Here is a 21,858-nt window from a genome sequence, read left to right as displayed (position 1 = left end):
AGTGTTTTAGCTTTTTTCCCCCAAATTAGTGATTTTTGTTTTTTTGCAGAATGCATACATTAAGCCGTGAAAGTTAGGTCGTTTTCAGCCTTCTCTGTCGGGACTTTTGGGGGTGTTATCTAATTTCAATATGAACTGCAGCAGCAGGCTGTGTTATTGTAGACAGTGCAATCTACGGAGCGATTCTCTAGCAGCAGAAAGAGAGTGGCAAGACATGCGGATCATTGGACATATCGAGGAAAACAGACGTACTTCAGAGATGCGAAAGTCTGCCAGGACCACAAGGCTAGCTAGGCAAGCATCACAAACTCTCATGAAACTGTTAGCATGACCCTAAACCTTCTTTGTTTCCCTTTTCAGAATTGGCAAAGACTGATATAATCAAACACTATGAGGACAATGGAGCGAGACCACGGTTGTGGAAGAAGCGCTCACAGCCACACATTAAGCCAGGTTCATCAGCCATAAAGTGATTCACACAGTTGTGGATTTCATCAACAACTATGCAGAAGTACATTCCATCATGCTGCCGGGCCGACTAAGGCCTCAGTTTGGCGTCTCTACGTAAAGCCCGTTAAGGAGCTTGGTAAGTGTAAAACATTATTTCGGTGATTTTCATACTTAATGATTAGCAATTAAAGTACAATTAACCATAAGCAACATCTGTTTTTCAGGTGAGCCTGCAGTTTGTAAATCACTGTGGAAACAGCTTCTCCCACACATCAGAAGCTGCAGGCCACGCCCAGATCTCTGCTGCCAGTGTCAGAGCAACAACCAGCAGCTGATACCATCCATGTGCAGCTGACCACAGTGTCACCAGTTTGATTCTCACTCCAACAGTTTGCTACATGTCTTTCCCACTCTCATCCCTATTTCACACTAAAGTCGGCTGTTTAATAAACTCTAAACTCTAAGAAAAGAAAAAAAAAATGTTCATAACTTCCACCAGACTCTAAAATAATTCTGCACTGGATTCATTACTATAACAAGTATCGAAAATACTAAAAAAAATACTTGCTCAGCTTTATATCTTTATCAGATCTAGTACAAGCCTCCAATCATCTAAGACCTTGACATGTTTTGACAAAAGAGATTTGTTATTATCATGATGAAATCAGTATAGAGAATTGAGTCCATTCCTTAGTATAAGAAATTGAGTTTGAAAGTTTGAATAAAGTATTGTGTACTGTTCATGTTGCATTGTTAAGACGCCACATTTCCGTCCTGAGAGTTGTGCCTAATTGGCCAACATCCAGCTGTATTTACAAAGAAACTCTCTAAATGCCCATATTTGGTCCTGACATGTGACAGTGAGGAAAAGTGAGAAGACAGCAGCTCTTATTTTCACATGGATTCAGCAGGTGAAGTGACAAACGCAGGACAGTTTTCCACACTTTCATATGACGGAGGGTTCAAAAAGCGTGAAGAAAACTTACTTGGGACTCTGTTGATGGCTTTGAGCGGCCGCAGTACTCTCACTGTCCTGATGGCGGTGAGGTTGATGTTCTGTAAATCCAGTGAGTATTCCACCATCCTGCGACACACAAACATAATAAGAAAAATGACTAAGGCTGCAGTTATCTAGGCACATTTGTGAGTTTCAAGTCCTTCTGGGTATTATGTCAAATGTTTGTCTCAGTTTGTTTCTGTAAAATGAAGCTCTAAAGCCTTAATATGAACCGTATAGAGAAGATTTGAGAAGTATCGAGTCTCACGTCACAGGGCTCCAAGATGAGTCCCAAGTCTTAGTTCATTTCATCGAGTCAAGTCTAAAGTGATGAAAATAGAGACTCGGGTCACCACAGCTCTGATTTTTCACATTTACAAAAAACGATTCACAGAAATGTATTGGCAAACTGGGAAGTATCGAGTGGTAGAAATAGGAGTAGGCAAAGCAAGTTTATTTGTAGAGCACATTTTGTACACAAGGCAGTGCTTCTGAGACAGGAAAAATGTTTAGTCCTGACTCTGGCACCAGCAGGAGGCCAGTCCATGTTTATTCCTGACTCTGGCACCAGCAGGAGGCCGGTCCATGTTTAGTCCTGACTCTGGCACCAGCAGGAGGCCGGTCCATGTTTATTCCTGACTCTGGCACCAGCAGGAGGCCGGTCCATGTTTAGTCCTGACTCTGGCACCAGCAGGAGGCCGGTCCATGTTTAGTCCTGACTCTGGCACCAGCAGGAGGCCGGTCCATGTTTAGTCCTGACTCTGGCACCAGCAGGAGGCCGGTCCATGTTTAGTCCTGACTCTGGCACCAGCAGGAGGCCGGTCCATGTTTAGTCCTGACTCTGGCACCAGCAGGAGGCCGGTCCATGTTTAGTCCTGACTCTGGCACCAGCAGGAGGCCGGTCCATGTTTAGTACTGACTCTAGCACCAGCAGGAGGCCGGTCCATGTTTAGTACTGACTCTGGCACCAGCAGGAGGCCGGTCCATGTTTAGTCCTGACTCTGGGCACCAGCAGGAGGCCGGTCCATGTTTAGTCCTGACTCTGGCACCAGCAGGAGGCCGGTCCATGTTTAGTCCTGACTCTGGGCACCAGCAGGAGGCCGGTCCATGTTTAGTCCTGACTCTGGCACCAGCAGGAGGCAGGTCCATGTTTAGTCCTGACTCTGGCACCAGCAGGAGGCCGGTCCATGTTTAGTCCTGACTCTGGTACCAGCAGGAGGCCGGTCCATGTTTAGTCCTGACTCTGGCACCAGCAGGAGGCCGGTCCATGTTTAGTCCTGACTCTGGCACCAGCAGGAGGCCGGTCCATGTTTAGTCCTGACTCTGGCACCAGCAGGAGGCCGGTCCATGTTTAGTCCTGACTCTGGCACCAGCAGGAGGCCGGTCCATGTTTAGTCCTGACTCTGACACCAGCAGGAGGCCGGTCCATGATTAGTCCTGACTCTGGCACCAGCAGGAGGCCGGTCCATGTTTAGTCCTGACTCTGGCACCAGCAGGAGGCCGGTCCATGTTTAGTCCTGACTCTGGCACCAGCAGGAGGACGGTCCATGTTTAGTCCTGACTCTGGCACCAGCAGGAGGCCGGTCCATGTTTAGTCCTGACTCTGGGCACCAGCAGGAGGCCGGTCCATGTTTAGTCCTGACTCTGGCACCAGCAGGAGGCAGGTCCATGTTTAGTCCTGACTCTGGCACCAGCAGGAGGCCGGTCCATGTTTAGTCCTGACTCTGGTACCAGCAGGAGGCCGGTCCATGTTTAGTCCTGACTCTGGCACCAGCAGGAGGCCGGTCCATGTTTAGTCCTGACTCTGGCACCAGCAGGAGGCCGGTCCATGTTTAGTCCTGACTCTGGCACCAGCAGGAGGCCGGTCCATGTTTAGTCCTGACTCTGGCACCAGCAGGAGGCCGGTCCATGTTTAGTCCTGACTCTGACACCAGCAGGAGGCCGGTCCATGATTAGTCCTGACTCTGGCACCAGCAGGAGGCCGGTCCATGTTTAGTCCTGACTCTGGCACCAGCAGGAGGCCGGTCCATGTTTAGTCCTGACTCTGGCACCAGCAGGAGGACGGTCCATGTTTAGTCCTGACTCTGACACCAGCAGGAGGCCGGTCCATGTTCAGTCCTGACTCTGGGCACCAGCAGGAGGCCGGTTCATGTTTAGTCCTGACTCTGGCACCAGCAGGAGGCCGGTCCATATTTAGTCCTGACTCTGGCACCAGCAGGAGGCCGGTCCATGTTTAGCCGGTCCATGTTTAGTCCAGACTCTGGCACCAGCAGGAGGCCGGTCCATGTTTATTCCTGACTCTGGCACCAGCAGGAGGCCGGTCCATGTTTAGTCCTGACTCTGGCACCAGCAGGAGGCCGGTCCATGTTTAGTCCTGACTCTGGCACCAGCAGGAGGCCGATCCATGTTTAGTCCTGACTCTGGCACCAGCAGGAGGCCGGTCCCTGAGGTCCTCAGAGTCTGAGATGGTTCATATGGCACTAACATGTCTGAGATGTACTTTGGTGCTAGGCCATGGAGAGACTTGTACACCAGCAGAGCTGCTTTAAAGTCTATTCTCTGAGCCACAGGGAGCCAGTGCAGAGACCTGAGAACAGGACTAATGTGATGGTACTTCCTGGTTCTAGTCAGGACTAATGTGATGGTACTTCCTGGTTCTAGTCAGGACTAATGTGATGATACTTCCTGGTTCTAGTCAGGACTAATGTGATGGTACTTCCTGGTTCTAGTCAGGACTAATGTGATGGTACTTCCTGGTTCTAGTCAGGACTAATGTGATGGTACTTTCTGGTTCTAGTCAGGACTAATGTGATGGTACTTCCTGCTTCTAGTCAGGACTAATGTGATGGTACTTCCTGCTTCTAGTCAGGACTAATGTGATGGTACTTCCTGCTTCTAGTCAGGACTAATGTGATGGTACTTCCTGCTTCTAGTCAGGACTAATGTGATGGTACTTCCTGGTTCTAGTCAGGACTAATGTGATGGTACATCCTGCTTCTAGTCAGGACTAATGTGATGGTACTTCCTGGTTCTAGTCAGGACCCGAGCAGCAGCGTTCTGGATGAACTGCAGCTGTTTTACAGCTCGTTTGGAGAGACCAGTGAGCAGGCGGTTACAGTCTAATCTACTGGAGACAAACAAATGGATAAGTCTCTCCAAATCTGGTTTAGATTTTGTCAAAGTTTTACAGTTTTTTAGATAAAAGCTGATGTCATTGATTTGATTATTACCCCCAGATTTCTAACTTGGTTTGTAGGTTTTAGAGCGAGACCTTGGAGGTGACCGCTAACACTTTCTCTTTGTTTCTGTGACAAAGACGATGATTTCTGAAAGTTGTTTTGCATCCACACACTGATCTGTTGGATGCAGTGACAGAGTGAATCCAGGAGAGTGAGTCCCAGGATTGACCCTTGGGGCATCCCACAGGTCAGGGGCATGTGGTTTGAGACACAGTTACCAATTTCAACAAAGTATTATTTCAGAAAAATATTCTTCCCTAGTTCTACATAAAATGAGTTTGTACATGTACATCTTCTCTCTGTACAAGTAGAAGTAGCAGCAGTAGAAGTGACAACAATAGTAAAAGTGGAACTCAGATACATGGCAATTACATATTTTTCCAAAACCATATGGTTAAAAAAAAAAAGAAAATCTCTAACTTAAGAAAAGACCTTTTAAACCAATGTGCCGTTTGAGCTTCCTGTTTCTTCTCTGAGTCGGAGTCGGAGCAGGTTGAAAGTGTCTCCTGGAGCTTCACAGCGGGACGTTTAATAATGAAGGATCAATGCAAATAATTCAAGCAAACGTACTGAAAATGAGGGTTTGTTTTGCAGAACTGATCTGTTGGAAGTCATTGAGTGAAAGAAAGTTTTTTTTCACTTTTCCAAGTCCTAAAACTTAAACAAAACTACTGCTTTGATATGGATACTACTTCATCAATGACATCAACGGGTTAACCCGTTAAAAACGTATGACCATCAAAAAGTACTATGTCACTTCCTTAGCATGCTAGCACAGCTAAAATATGAATTGCATGCGCCAGAAGGTGACGCTTGGTTTATGTATAGGGCTGCAGACGAAGCCATGAACGGACAAACTTGTGGATGGTCATTCTGTATCTGAAAGTGTGAGGAAAACACACATACCCAGCGCTAGGGACGAGTCATCTGATTTTGAGTATCTGCCGATACCGAGTCCCGATCCGATACTTTCATAACACATTGAAAAAATGCACAAATGCAACATAAACAGGTTGTCCCCAGTTTTTATTGTATTTCTTAACACTTTAACAGTGCACCTTTCTTTGAGGCAGCTTGAATAAGAAATAATAGTGCAAAATTTGAATTAAATAAAAACAGCAGCTCAACTTAGCATATACCCAGCAGCATGTAAACAAATAAACAAAGTGTGTATTAAATGAAAGTGCAACAGTGTCATAAAGTAAGACATTTCAGAACTGCACTCTTAATACTTTTCTGGCTTAAATAATAAAATGTTTTTCTTGATGAAATCCGTCTGAACGTGGAGTCCAGAGTAAGTCAGGGGCCAGAGTTCTGATCCTCGCTGTGGCCACGGTGTCTAACACGCTGCACTATCAGCCCGCACTGCGCTCCCCCGTGTCTGTGCTCCGGGATGGTGATGACGCCCTCGCCCAAACCGCACGTCGTCTCACCCATGGTTTTCTTCATATTAGCAGCGTTGTCACGCAAAATTACATCAACCCGTTGCTTGTCGATGCCACAGTTATTGAGCATTTTCCCCTTAATCTGTTTGATGAGCTCTGCTGTGACATGCAGGGTCGCACTGCGTAAAACAAAACTAAAGTTTATAGTTTATAAAACTAGAGTTTTTAAAATGTCGCGATCCATTCATGCGATTTCGATCGAGTCTGAAACCACGTGATCGGGCCCAATTCCCGATCACGTGATCGGATCGGGATATCCCTACAAAGCGCCATATTGCATCCGGAGCCCGTGTTTTGTTATGGACAGAAAAAAGTGTCGGACTAGGTGGGTGTTAAGATTTAAGGAGACGTATTCTGCTACCGTGTCCCCTCATCATGAGTTTATCAAAGTTTATTCCTGCCCGTTTGAGTCAATCCTGTTTTGTTCTACAACTGACGCTCCAGTGCTCAGAAAATTCCTGTTTTTACCTACAGCAGTGATAGGGGGTGGGTACCGGATCTGGACTTGTAAAAACGTTTCGGTTCAGTTCCAAACAAACCGAAACCCCGGTGATTTGGTTCTGGACTCATAAAATATAGCACTCACATACTATATCCTTTTTGTTCTAGAATCTAGACCATCTTAAACTTTCCATTGATCGTGAAATTCGCGCTGGAAAACACGTAAACACTGCCATGCGCCGCTGTCAATGGAGCACACGGACCCTAATTAGCGACGCACGCGTCTTCCGGGCAGAAGGGCATAAGTTGAAGCTGGCGAAATAAGTTTAAAGATGTGAGAGACGGGAGCGCCTCGTACGTGTGAGACGGGAGCGCCTCGTACGTGTGAGACGGGAGCGCCTCGTACGTGTGAGACGGGAGCGCCTCGTGTGAGACAGGAGCGCCTCGTACGTGTGAGACAGGAGCGCCTCGTGTGAGACAGGAGCACCTCGTGTGAGACAGGAGCGCCTCGTACGTGTGAGACAGGAGCGCCTCGTGTGAGACAGGAGCGCCTCGTACGTGTGAGACAGGAGCGCCTCGTGTGAGACAGGAGCACCTCGTGTGAGACAGGAGCGCCTCGTACGTGTGAGACGGGAGCGCCTCGTACGTGTGAGACGGGAGCGCCTCGTACGTGTGAGAAAGGAGCGCCTCGTACGTGTGAGACGGGAGCGCCTCGTACGTGTGAGACGGGAGCGCCTCGTGTGAGACAGGAGCGCCTCGTACGTGTGAGACAGGAGCGCCTCGTGTGAGACAGGAGCACCTCGTGTGAGACAGGAGCGCCTCGTACGTGTGAGACGGGAGCGCCTCGTACGTGTGAGACGGGAGCGCCTCGTACGGGTGAGACGGGAGCGCCTCGTGTGAGACAGGAGCGCCTCGTACGTGTGAGACAGGAGCGCCTCGTGTGAGACAGGAGCACCTCGTGTGAGACAGGAGCGCCTCGTACGTGTGAGACAGGAGCGCCTCGTGTGAGACAGGAGCGCCTCGTACGTGTGAGACAGGAGCGCCTCGTGTGAGACAGGAGCACCTCGTGTGAGACAGGAGCGCCTCGTACGTGTGAGACGGGAGCGCCTCGTACGTGAGAGACGGGCCTCGTACGTGTGAGAGACGGGAGCGCCTCGTACGTGTGAGACGGGAGCGCCTCGTACGTGTGAGACGGGAGCGCCTCGTACGTGTGAGAGACAGGAGCGCCTCGTACGTGTGAGACGGGAGCGCCTCGTACGTGTGAGACGGGAGCGCCTCGTACGTGTGAGACGGGAGCGCCTCGTGTGAGACAGGAGCGCCTCGTACGTGTGAGACAGGAGCGCTTCGTGTGAGACAGGAGCACCTCGTGTGAGACAGGAGCGCCTCGTACGTGTGAGACAGGAGCGCCTCGTGTGAGACAGGAGCGCCTCATACGTGTGAGACAGGAGCGCCTCGTGTGAGACAGGAGCACCTCGTGTGAGACAGGAGCACCTCGTGTGAGACAGGAGCGCCTCGTACGTGTGAGACGGGAGCGCCTCGTACGTGAGAGACGGGCCTCGTACGTGTGAGAGACGGGAGCGCCTCGTACGTGTGAGACGGGAGCGTCTCGTACGTGTGAGACGGGAGCGCCTCGTACGTGTGAGAGACAGGAGCGCCTCGTACGTGTGAGACGGGAGCGCCTCGTACGTGTGAGACGGGAGCGCCTCGTACGTGTGAGACGGGAGCGCCTCGTACGTGTGAGACAGGAGCGCCTCGTGTGAGACGGGAGCGCCTCGTACGTGTGAGAGACGGGAGCGCCTCGTACGTGTGAGACGGGAGCGCCTCGTACGTGTGAGACGGGAGCGCCTCGTACGTGTGAGAGACAGGAGCGCCTCGTACGTGTGAGACGGGAGCGCCTCGTACGTGTGAGACGGGAGCGCCTCGTACGTGTGAGACGGGAGCGCCTCGTACGTGTGAGCGCCTCGTACGTGTGAGACAGGAGCGCCTCGTGTGAGACGGGAGCGCCTCGTACGTGTTAGACGGGAGCGCCTCGTACGTGTGAGACGGGAGCGCCTCGTACGTGTGAGAGACAGGAGCGCCTCGTACGTGTGAGACGGGAGCGCCTCGTTATGTGTGAGACAGGAGCGCCTCGTGTGAGACAGGAGCGCCTCGTACGTGTGAGACAGGAGCGCCTCGTACGTGTGAGAAAGGAGCGCCTCGTACGTGTGAGACGGGAGCGCCTCGTACGTGTGAGACGGGAGCGCCTCGTACGTGTGAGACGGGAGCGCCTCGTACGTGTGAGACAGGAGCGCCTCGTGTGAGACGGGAGCGCCTCGTACGTGTGAGACGGGAGCGCCTCGTACGTGTGAGACGGGAGCACCTCGTACGTGTGAGACGGGAGCGCCTCGTACGTGTGAGACGGGAGCGCCTCGTACGTGTGAGACGGGAGCGCCTCGTAAGTGTGAGACGGGAGCGCCTCGTACGTGTGAGACGGGAGCGCCTCGTACGTGTGAGACGGGAGCGCCTCGTACGTGTGAGACGGGAGCGCCTCGTTCGTGTCGAGCTGCGCGGAGCCGTGTATATATGAACATTGAAGTGAAGCCGGTAAGATCACTGGCTTTATCTGAACTGTTTAAGCTGTGGCCGCCGCGTGCGATGTTGTGATGGTTAATGTACAGTGGGTGTCGTCACGTGTTAAAGGGGCGGGGTCAGCGTGTTAAAGGGGCGGGGTCAGCATGTTAAAGGGGCGGGGTCAGCGTGGTCTTGTCTGGGTGTAAATATGATATATGTTGTGGTGTGATGTATTTGGCATTAAGTAAATACTAAGTCAAAGTAATACTGCTTAATTGCTGCATTCATTAATTGGAGTTTATATTTTGTAATAGTATTTTGTATTTGTATTCTACAGTTGTTAAATATGGTCTGGTGTTTAATGCTGCTAATATGATGTATTATTTTGATGTGTTGTGTAAAATACTTTTGATACTGCTAAGTTGATGCTTTATAGTGATTCTAGTTGACTTTTATGCTAGTTTTTGTAACTCTGTTATTTTACACTGTCTTAATTATTTACACTGGTGTTTTGTCTGTTTGAAGGTTTTTACTTGACTTTTGATGCCAATGGATCTGAACATTAAATAGTGGAAATGTGTCTAAAAGCTAAACATTGTATCATATGAAACAGCTGCTTTGACCCTTGACCCAGACTGACCCTGTCAACAATACTCTACATGCTTTTGTTTTTGAGTTGAGTCTTGAGTTGTTCCTCAAGTAAAACACATGAATGTGTGTTAACTGTTAAGCTAGTTTAGCTGCTAGCTCGTAGCTAGTAGCTTGTGATTTGTAAGTTGTAACTTCTGTTAAAAACTGTGAATAAACCAGATAAATTGAGTTTATTTCAGTCTGCAGTTAAGCCTTGTGTTTGATAGTCGTCCTTGTTCAAGTGTCTTCAACTTAATTTAGCGAAGTAGCTTGTGTTACGCTGTTGTAACATTATGCAAAAATGGCATGGTTCAGAACCTAAACCTCTGGATTCAAATCCGGACTTGAACCTGAACGCGGGTTTAGGTCTGCATCCCTACTGTGAACTGGCGGGGCTTATCACTATAAAGAGGTTGGGCTGGTCACTCTGAAGAGATGGGGCTTTTCAGTATAAAGAGGCGGGGCTTGTCAGATTGACTGTTTTTTATTGGATGGTATTGCATCTTTGAATTGCACTTTACGATGCAGTGATCCATGCTTTTTACCAAACTGTGTTATTTTCTATGACAATGACAATCAAAAACGTGTAAAGGTAAAATGATTATCTTCTTATGTTATAGTTCAACACTAAACATGCACAATATGTCTCCTTTAAAGCTGGAGTACCTTTTGACAAGAAAAGAAAATGTTAAAGATGTGAAAGAGTTTGTTGTACTTTGTCTTCCAAATACGACAGGTTCTCATCTCACACGTGTTTTGATGCTATACTTCTTTCTGTAAACCAAAAATGAGATCTAATTATTGAGTTATCTGATCTGTAAAGCCTTCTGTACTTTTTCCTTGGAGCTTGGATGGAGATGAATCATTTCTTCGTGTGGGTTGATACTTCTTCCAACTGAGGTTTAACATTCATAATAAAATTACTCATAACAAATACATGGAATCACCTTCCACGACAAACCAATCAAAGTGAATGTTCTTTCTCTATAAAAGAAAAAAGTTTCTAAATTAAACGCAAAGACTTCCAGCGTCAAAAGGCTCGGCGGTAAACAACCTCCACGTAGCTCTCGAGACAAGCCGCCATTTCCTCTCGGAATTTAAATTACTGCCTGAAATATGACACTACTTTAGCCTCGGAAAATATGATTGTGTGGCGGAGACAAACACGACAAGAGACGACAGCGCGGGAGGAGGCGGACACCATTCAAAACGCAATCTACTCCGGCTAATAGAAAGAGAAAATGGAACGAGGCGAGGAAGAGGCGAGGAAGATGGCCCCAAGCTTTTATCAAGTGCTGCAGATAATTAGCGTGTTTCGAGAAGAGGAAAGTAACAGCGCTGATACTGAACGCCGCACCTGCCGCTACAAAGAGACGAGCGAGGTGGAGGTTGTCGAGAACTCACGTAAAACACGCCTTTGTGAGGGAGTTTTTTTTTTTAAGCTAGCGCCAATTACCGGCTCTGGACCTTCCTGACCTCGTAACGCAGCTAAAGCAGTCGTCCGTTTCACAGGCTTTTTTTCTTCCAGTGCAGAGGCGGCCAGAGCTTCGGAGGTGTAAAAGAAGAGCGCGGAGTCAAGCAAAAGTTAGAGTCAAGCAGAAGTTAGAGTCAAGCAGAAGTTAGAGTCAAGCAGAAGTTAGAGTCAAGCAGAAGTTAGAGTCAAGCAGAAGTCAGAGTCAAGCAGAAGTCAGAGTCAAGCAGAAGTCAGAGTCAAGCAGAAGTTAGAGTCAAGCAGAAGTTAGAGTCAAGCAGAAGTTAGAGTCAAGCAGAAGTTAGAGTCAAGCAGAAGTCAGAGTCAAGCAGAAGTCAGAGTCAAGCAGAAGTTAGAGTCAAGCAGAAGTTAGAGTCAAGCAGAAGTCAGAGTCAAGCAGAAGTCAGAGTCAAGCAGAAGTTAGAGTCAAGCAGAAGTTAGAGTCAAGCAGAAGTTAGAGTCAAGCAGAAGTCAGAGTCAAGCAGAAGTCAGAGTCAAGCAAATGTTAGAGTCAAGCAAACGTTAGAGTCAAGCAAACGTTAGAGTCAAGCAGAAGTCAGAGTTAAGCAGAAGTCAGAGAATGAACGTTTTGATGATTGCAATGTCATTTTGTGCCGAACAATAATATGTGAAAGCTTGGAAGTTTGGTAGTAAAAATATAGTAAATGTTCGGAGTGGTATGGAACAGACACATTTATATTGGTAAAACAGCTTTTACAACAGCTCCTGTTACTAATACTACTACTCCTCTCTGACTGTAGTAGTAGAAGTACTAAGTAGAAGTAGTAGTAAAGCCAACATCCACGAGTTTGTACATTCAAATGAAGAGCAGAGTCATGGTAACGAGTCCAGGACTAAACCGGGTCCACAAAACCTGACACTGGTGCCGGAGTGTCGCCTCTGACACTGGTGCTGGAGTGTTGTCTCTGACACTGGTGCCGGAGTGTCGCCTCTGACACTGGTGCTGGAGTGTTGGTGCTGGAGTGTCGTCTCTGCCACTGGTGCTGGAGTGTTGTCTCTGACACTGGTGCCGGAGTGTCGCCTCTGACACTGGTGCTGGAGTGTTGGTGCTGGAGTGTCGTCTCTGCCACTGGTGCTGGAGTGTTGTCTCTGACACTGGTGCCGGAGTGTCGTCTCTGCCACTGGTGCTGGAGTGTTGTCTCTGACACTGGTGCTGGAGTGTCGTCTCTGACACTGTTGCTGGAGTGTCGTCTCTGACACTGGTGCTGGAGTGTCGTCTCTGACACTGTTGCTGCAGTGTCGTCTCTGACGCTGGTGCTGGAGTGTTGTCTCTGACACTGGTGCTGAAGTGTTGGTGCTGGAGTGTTGTCTCTGACACTGGTGCTGGAGTGTCGTCTCTGACACTGGTGCTGGAGTGTTGTCTCTGACACTGGTGCTGGAGTGTTGTCACTGACACTTGTGCTGGAGTGTCGTCTCTGACACTGTTGCTGGAGTGTTGTCTCTGACACTGGTGCTGGAGTGTTGTCACTGACGCTGTTGCTGGAGTGTCATCTCTGACACTGTTGCTGCAGTGTCGTCTCTGACACTGGTGCTGGAATGTTGTCTCTGACACTGGTGCTGAAGTGTTGGTGCTGGAGTGTCGTCTCTGACACTGGTGCTGGAGTGTCGTCTCTGTCTCTGGTGCTGGAGTGTTGTCTCTGACACTTGTGCTGGAGTGTTGTCTCTGACACTGTTGCTGCAGTGTCGTCTCTGACACTGGTGCTGGAATGTTGTCTCTGACACTGGTGCTGAAGTGTTGGTGCTGGAGTGTTGTCTCTGTCTCTGACACTGGTGCTGGAATGTTGTCTCTGACACTGGTGCTGGAATGTTGTCTCTGACACTGGTGCTGGAATGTTGTCTCTGACACTGGTGCTGGAGTGTTGTCTCTGACACTGTTGCTGGAGTGTCGTCTCTGACGCTGGTGCTGGAGTGTTGGTGCTGGAGTGTCGTCTCTGTCTCTGCCACTGGTGCTGGAGTGTTGTCTCTGACACTGGTGCTGAAGTGTTGGTGCTGGAGTGTTGTCTCTGTCTCTGACACTGGTGCTGGAATGTTGTCTCTGACACTGGTGCTGGAATGTTGTCTCTGACACTGGTGCTGGAATGTTGTTTTCTGACACTGGTGCTGGAGTGTTGTCTCTGACACTGTTGCTGGAGTGTCGTCTCTGACGCTGGTGCTGGAGTGTTGGTGCCGGAGTGTTGTCTCTGTCTCTGACACTGGTGCTGGAGTGTTGCCTCTGACACTGGTGCTGGAGTGTTGTCTCTGACACTGTTGCTGGAGTGTCGTCTCTGACGCTGGTGCTGGAGTGTTGGTGCTGGAGTGTTGTCTCTGTCTCTGACACTGGTGCTGGAGTGTTGCCTCTGACACTGGTGCTGGAGTGTTGTCTCTGACACTGTTGCTGGAGTGTCGTCTCTGACACTGGTGCTGGAGTGTTGCCTCTGACACTGGTGCTGAAGTGTTGGTGCCGGAGTGTCGTCTCTGACACTGGTGCTGGAGTGTCGTCTCTGTCTCTGATGCTGGAGTGTTGTCTCTGACACTGGTGCTGGAGTGTTGTCTCTGACACTGGTGCTGAAGTGTTGGTGCCGGAGTGTCGTCTCTGACACTGGTGCTGGAGTGTCGTCTCTGTCTCTGGTGCTGGAGTGTTGTCTCTGACACTTGTGCTGGAGTGTCGTCTCTGACACTGGTGCCGGAGTGTCGTCTCCGACACTGGTGCCGGAGTGTCGTCTCCGACACTGGTGCCGGAGTGTCGTCTCCGACACTGGTGCCGGAGTGTCGTCTCTGACACTGGTGCCGGAGTGTCGCCTCTGACACTGGTGCTGGAGTGTCGTCTCTGTCTCTGGTGCTGGAGTGTTGTCTCTGACACTGGTGCTGGAGTGTCGTCTCCGACACTGGTGCCGGAGTGTCGTCTCTGACACTGGTGCCGGAGTGTCGCCTCTGACACTGGTGCTGGAGTGTCGTCTCTGTCTCTGGTGCTGGAGTGTCGTCTCTGACACTTGTGCTGGAGTGTCGTCTCTGACACTGGTGCCGGAGTGTCGTCTCCGACACTGGTGCCGGAGTGTCGTCTCCGACACTGGTGCCGGAGTGTCGTCTCTGACACTGGTGCCGGAGTGTCGCCTCTGACACTGGTGCTGGAGTGTCGTCTCTGTCTCTGGTGCTGGAGTGTTGTCTCTGACACTGGTGCTGGAGTGTCGTCTCCGACACTGGTGCCGGAGTGTCGTCTCTGACACTGGTGCCGGAGTGTCGCCTCTGACACTGGTGCTGGAGTGTCGTCTCTGTCTCTGGTGCTGGAGTGTCGTCTCTGACACTTGTGCTGGAGTGTCGTCTCTGACACTGGTGCCGGAGTGTCGTCTCCGACACTGGTGCCGGAGTGTCGTCTCCGACACTGGTGCCGGAGTGTCGTCTCCGACACTGGTGCCGGAGTGTCGCCTCCGACACTGGTGCCGGAGTGTCGCCTCTGACACTGGTGCTGGAGTGTTGGTGCTGGAGTGTCGTCTCTGCCACTGGTGCTGGAGTGTTGTCTCTGACACTGGTGCCGGAGTGTCGTCTCTGACACTGGTGCCGGAGTGTTGTCACCAGGCCACAAATGAACCACAGAGAAAACAAAGACAGGCCTTTTCTTCCGTTACTTTGATCCATCTGAAGCACTTTGTATTTGGCTATCGCAGTCACATCCGTCACCTGCAGGAGCACTTACAGTCACAGCGTCACTGATAACGCCTCAGTTGTCTCACACTGACCGGCGTTTTTGTCAACGTGTCTGCAAAGGAACGCTGGGTAGAACATGACAAACCCACAGAACCAGGACGAACCCAAGACAAGCCCAGAAAAAACAGGTGTAAACAGTTAATAAACAGGAAATACTCTCCTCAAGATCCTATCGTTTTACTGATATCTCTACTGCACATTTGACCATTTATTAAAGCACAAAATCAGCTGATTGACGATAGTTGACGATAATTAAAGACTAAAGGCTTCAGTTTCAATCTCATCTGAAGTATCGAGCCGACCAGATGACTTTGAAACCTTTTGCAGCACGGATCGTTCCTGGAATAATGAGATTACATCGACTCTTGCCTGGAATACACTTCTCAGGTTCAGATGGTTTCGCACGTGTAATGATGACTGGAGACACGGTTGCTCTCAGGTCAAAGGTCACCGTGTGTTACCCTGTTTTACTGTGTGTGCGTGGGACTGAGTGACGCCGTCGTCCGTGAAACCGGCACTTTCCTGTGAGCGTGCCGGCATTATCTTCTGCCTCTGCATTTGAACAAGGGTCAAAGGTCAGGCATGAGCCGTAGAAGCACGCTCGGCGCAAATGCACGTGCAATCGAACTCTCTGCACCTTCACACCTTTCACAATAACAGCTTGGTTTCATGCTGTGCTGTATAAACTAAAAAAGCTCCATATTTTATTCAGGCTGGAACTCTTTAAAAGCTCCACTTGAACTTGTAACTGAGTAAAAGTCTGAGTAAAATACTTACATTTAAAAGCATAGGGATTACTGAGTGACCCTTGTTCTGAAGGGTCGGAGCTCAGAGAAAAAGTAGAGTTCAGTACAATTTTACAGTACTAAAATTGTATAAAAATGTAACATTGTATTTCTAATACATACTTCGTACTCATAGGCGCAGGCTGAAGCTGTAGTCGTGTCGTTTTTCTTGCCGAGCGCGCCCGAGGTCAGGGGACTGTTATCATCCCCACGACTGTTTCACTGTCGCCCATCGAAGCCACTGCTGTTGTGACTTTGGGCATTACAAACATAAATGTACCGGTAATTGAATAAGTATGAATATTAAATGCAGTGGTTCTGAACCTTTTTCAGCTGCGACCACCTTAAAAACAACTGTCCCCCAAACACAATAAAGAGACTAAATAAATATATAAAATAGCCTGATTTCTGTTGCAAGATTTTCTATTCAGGGCCTCGACAAACAAGAATCTGCATTTACCATTTGCATTTGAAGGATGTCAGGGCTTGTTTAAGACTGTTACATACAGTCCATGTCAATCCATGTCATTTCTTTCGTGACCCCAGGTTGAGAACCACTGATCCAGAAAAGACCCCACAGGTTTTACGTGCCATCAGCCTGAAACTTTGGTGATTAAAGCTGCTGTTCAACCCTGAACAGTGTCTGCAGTTAAAGGGACTGAGCAGCCTGAAGTGAAACCAAAAACTCCCTTTATCAGGAGGTCCAGTAGGAGAAATATCTCCCAGACTCGATTCGCAGATTGAGAGAGGCTCTTGGATGAAACAGAGTCCAGAAGATACAACTGAATTTGTTCTACTTTGCTGTATGAAATGTACAACTAAGAGTGACATGAGGGTGTTTTTAATCGTTTCAGGGAGTGCTCTGTTCTACTTCCTGTCATTTTCTTCTCAAACTGACACTTGATTGCTGGAAAACTATTATTTACATGTTTTATTCACCCAAATAGATTATAGGGAATCATAAAAACCTGTCATACACACTTAACATCCTACTTTTACGGCATGAAAAATGGAAAAACCTGGCCTCACAGACATGAGAAACGCTGCTCAGGCCACGCCTCCTGAACCCCGGAGAGGCAAATCAGGCTTATAGTTGGGGTAAAAATCCCCCAGTGTGTCACCAGCCTCAGCCAACGTAAGCACTAAAACCATTTCTATGACAAAGCTCGGAGGTCGTACACATTTGGCCCCGTTCAAGCCGTTTCTGACACATTTTGTCAGCGTGCTTTGAGTCTCAGGACGGCTGCTGAAGGTCATATACCTGAAGGTCCCAAATCCCAGTCCCAAGCTTTAAGTTCATCCCTCCAGCAGAAATCCACGGGTCAAAATGTTAAAGCGGTGATTAGAAGTGGACAGACATTTCATTCCATTTCTCTCCCGGGTTGTTATCTGTCCAGACTGTTTCTCTCGCTCTCTTTTTTCCGTGTGCAGTATCAGACCGAGCTCAGGACAGGTTCAGGTCGACCGCCTTTGACTTCACAACACAACACAAAATGAAAACGTTGAGATAGGCGTTTTAGAGTATTTTGTCCCGTCTCCCAAACACAGGGCTCACGGCACCGTCCCCCAAGCAGCCCAACATCTCTGACCTTTGAAATGCGATTTGTCACATGTTAAACTCGGCTTGAGTCGTCGGGGCAGCAGCAGGTTGAGCCCAAAATGATGCAGTCAGTTTGAAACGACACCCTGCGGTTTGAGTTTTATGGAAAGTAAAGGGGTTGTTTACTCTTAAGTCTTCTTTTGTGCCTGCATTTGGTGCTCTTGTGGTGGTTGAATCTCACTGTATATATTTTGTATTTAAGCCTGACACATTTGATTTTGCATGCCTATATTTTTGCACAGTCCATATATTTTTATTTATTTTAATGTTATTTTTTTCTCCTTTTTTTTTCTTTTTGTTTTTAGATTTTTTATATCATATTTAATTTCACATGTTACAAACTGAACATAACATATAGAATGATATAGTTTAACTTGCATATATTACATAAACGCACACAAACCCGGGCCCGCTCTGAACCTTCATCCCTCTCCTCATCATCAGTATGTGCTCTCATCACTTTTCTTTGATATATATTTTAAACTGTACCAGGTTTCAACAGGTTTTTAGATCCATAGTTTCACTGAAAAGTAGTAGTAGTAGTTTTTGTTGATGCAGTTATTTGTAAGTTGATCGTATCTAATCAAAATTGACTCGTTATGAGCTCTTAACCATGTTCTGAGCGTTTCCTTCATCACGATCACACTCAAAGTTGTATTTTGGTTCATTCTTGCACGTTCTAGTCCATTTGAGGCTTCAGAGCTAAAGAAAAAACAAAAACAATAAAAACATGTAATGAAAAATTGTCCGTTTGCTGCGATGAACTGTCAGCGCTGCAGTTTGGAACAGGAAGTCAACGGATCTGTTTTTGCTCAATATTGAGGTTTTCAATGGACAAAATGTGCAATAATGATCCAGGCACGTTCATACTAAACCATCTCCTTCAAAGTTGCAGTGTTTTTAGTGCTGCCTCAGTCTGTTAAAGACACTAATAACCTTTCGCTTTCGGTTTGTGCAGCAGCTTGTGTGAAATAAATCCATAATATCGCTCTAACACTTGCTCTTCTTCTTCCTCTTTCTTTCTTTCTCTCACTCGTTCTGCGGAAAAAAGTGAAGTCAAACTCCTTCATGAAATATTCAAAGTGACAAATGAGCGTGGAGGATCTGCTGTGCCTCGATGGACGCTCACACGGCCACAGCCAGGACGGCAACAAGCCAGAGTTTTAATGACGCTTCCTCATCAGCAGCATTTTGATTCTGTCCTCTTCAAGGGCTCCTCTGTGTTTTTAAAGTACAAATACCTTCCCCGGACTTGCTAAACTCAGAAATGTCAATGTAACAGCAGCAGAGGTGAGTAAAACAGTCACAATCTGTGCTCAAGCAAAGCTACTTGTTATTTATAGTGTACTTTGGACATTTTTAAACACATTATATACCAAATAAAGGTGGAAATATAGACTTCAATATAATATGACTTACTTAGTAGAAGTACAACGTCTGAAAGTCAAACCACACACACTTACAGTATTCTACAAAGAGGCCTGGAATCCTCTCCTCTGTCCCTGATTTCAAATGGGCGTGATTGACAGGCAGATTAACCAATTACAGAGCGCATGATCCGTACGAGGTGAAATAAACATGACGGCTAACGAGTAAAACTAACTTAAAAAAGACACGGGGGGCTAAGAAACTGCGTGAATTTCTACAAGACCAAGAAGCAAAGTATTAAACTTTGAAATGTATGAGAACATTTAATTTGACAGACACATGCTACATGGGCTGTCAGTGTCTGTGATTGGACGGTCCAAGTATTTGAGAAATCTATGCTCAAGTACAAGTAACAGTTCATTTGTAATTTTAAGCAAAACTTTTAATAATACTTAACATGTGGTATTTTTACAGGACTGACGAGCTAAATTGAATAATGTTAAAACAGTACAATCTCATTAAAAAGTGACTGGATGTAACAGTAAAGAAAATCTCGACCTGTAAATATATTCCTTGTCATGAGCAGTAGTGTGTTTCCAGCCTCTCGGTGTGTTCAGGAGTCAGAGCTGCTCTAATGAGCTGAAGTTATGGTCCAAACACAAGTGCACTCAGAAGGACACGACTTTGATGGTGAGTCCAGAGTAAACACACACTGGACACAGACTCAAAGTGCACGACGAGTTAAAATGATACTAAAACTAATCAGATGCACAAGTTGAAGGTGCAATATGTGGCAGTGCAGCGGCCAATAGCTTATTACTCTGCCTCTCCAGTCACTTTGCTTTGGTGGGTCATGTTTTAGAACTTAAAATATAGTTTCTACTGCACAGCACACATGACTTTCTCTCAGTCAGGCGTTCCCTCTTCAGGATTTGTGTTAGCGCTCCATCTAGAGCAGCAGGGGGGTAATATAATATAAGCACACAGTTGTAATGAAGGTGATTAGAGTCAGAATGCTCAAGTCTGTGATGATTTATGGACTTTAAAACAGCACAGGAGACGTCCAGAGCTCAAAGTCACAAATCTGGGACATTTGAAACCAAGTTTTTTGTGAGGCTCAGAGAAGGAACAGAGAAGACAACCCCTTAAGCACTGTGAATGAAATACAACTCCAGATATGTTGTTGGTGTAATGTAAGAACTGACTGGTTGAAAGAGAGAAAAACTACATTTTGTGTAATAAGTGTCCTTTAATTTGCCACAATAATGCACCTTTAAATGAAGAAACATCAGGAAAAGCCTAAATGTACACACTGACCTTTAAACTGACTGACCTTTGACTCTGACTCTGTCTCCTCCTCAGTCTTTTTACTTCGACCCCCTCTTTACTTTGACTCTCTTTACTCCAACTCTTTATTCCGACTCTTTATTCCGACTCTCATTTTACTCTGACTCTATCTTTACCCCGACTCTCTTTACTCTGACTCGCTCTTCTCTGACTCTCTCTTTACTCTGACTCTCTCTTTACTTTGACTCTCTTTACTCCAACTCTTTACACCGACTCTCTTTACTCTGACTCGCTCTTCTCTGACTCTCTCTTTACTTTGACTCTCTCTTTACTCCAACTCTTTATTCTGACTCTCTTTACTCTGACTCTCTTTATTCCAACTCTCTTTACTCTGACTCTCTATTTACTCTGACTCTCTATTTACTCTGACTCTCTATTTACTCTGACTCTCTCGTTACTCTGACTCTCTCTTTACTTTGACTCTCTCTTTACTCCAACTCTTTATTCCGACTCTCTTTACTCTGACTCTCTTTACTCTGACTCTTTATTCCAACTCTTTTTACTCTGACTCCGTCTTTACTCTGGCCCTTCTCTGCAGAATTACTGAAATGAAACCGTCCAAAGGCCCAAATGTTACTGTGTATTACACAAATGTCAACATCTTCTCCATTTCTTTTTTTAAAAATGGTCTAAAGTTGCTCTATCTTTGCCCTGAGCTGAAATACAGAATCAGAGGCTTAACATGTGTCAATAAAACTGTGCCATGTGCTTTCATGTGCCGCGACATCGCTGTGTAAAATGTCCCTTTCACTCACGTTAGACTCCCATAGGTTTAGTCTGAATAGGGTTAAAGAGGAGGTATAAGCTGCACCTAAAGATAGCTACACACACGCTAATGCTTCACCCATATGAGAAAAGATACATGAAACTGAAGAAAGATCCAGAAATATTCAAACCATCGCCAATTTCCAGTGTCAAAAATGATGGTAAATATGCCAAAAAAGGAGGAATAAACATCAAAAAGTCAAAAGGTCCTAAATTATATAGGTTTTATACATTTCATATATTATGTGTAAACTATTGTTTCTGCATCAAAAACATAAGAAACCGGCTTATGTGTGTTTTCCGTCTTCCTTCCCAGACCTCAAAACACTCGGTTCCACTTGTGACATCATCAGGTGGTGATGCAGAAGCCGTTCACCTTCCCCAAACTCGTTCTCATCAGCGTTTCGGCTCTCTCTTTTTCTCTCTTTTTTTTTAATATAGTACAGTGTAAAACACATATTTTGAAGGCGTACAACTACAGAAGACAAACAACTACAGAAGACAAACAACTACAGAAGACGTACAACTACAGAAGACAAACAACTACAGAAGACAAACAACTACAGAAGACGTACAACTACAGAAGACAAACAACTACAGAAGACAAACAACTACAGAAGACGTACAACTACAGAAGACAAACAACTACAGAAGACAAACAACTACAGAAGACGTACAACTACAGAAGACGTACAACTACAGAAGACGTACAACTACAGAAGACGTACAACTACAGAAGACAAACAACTACAGAAGACAAACAACTACGGAAGACGTACAACTACAGAAGACGTACAACTACAGAAGACAAACAACTACAGAAGACAAACAACTACAGAAGACAAACAACTACAGAAGACGTACAACTACAGAAGACGTACAACTACAGAAGACAAACAAGTACAGAAGACAAACAACTACAGAAGACGTACAACTACAGAAGACGTACAACTACAGAAGACAAACAACTACAGAAGACGTACAACTACAGAAGACAAACAACTACAGAAGACAAACAACTACAGAAGACGTACAACTACAGAAGACGTACAACTACAGAAGACGTAC

General features: G+C 46.9%; 1 protein-coding gene across 1 annotated transcript in view; it reads right to left on the bottom strand.

The window, feature by feature from the left end:
- The window catches only part of LOC140377342 (voltage-dependent T-type calcium channel subunit alpha-1I-like), a 302,547-nt gene that overhangs the window by 242,005 nt on the left and 38,684 nt on the right, over positions 1-21,858 (bottom strand). The window contains exon 3 of the mRNA XM_072462718.1: positions 1,437-1,534. Coding sequence (XP_072318819.1) covers positions 1,437-1,534 — 98 coding nt within the window. The remainder of the gene's footprint in view (positions 1-1,436; positions 1,535-21,858) is intronic.

Source organism: Eucyclogobius newberryi, unplaced genomic scaffold (genome assembly GCF_026437365.1).
Source record: "Eucyclogobius newberryi isolate DKJ021-1_F unplaced genomic scaffold, fEucNew1.0.hap1 SCAF_4, whole genome shotgun sequence".
In the NCBI taxonomy this organism is placed as follows: Eukaryota; Metazoa; Chordata; class Actinopteri; order Gobiiformes; family Gobiidae; genus Eucyclogobius; species Eucyclogobius newberryi.
The sequence above is the reverse complement of the archived record's forward strand: the minus strand, read 5'-3'. Positions and strand labels throughout refer to the sequence as shown.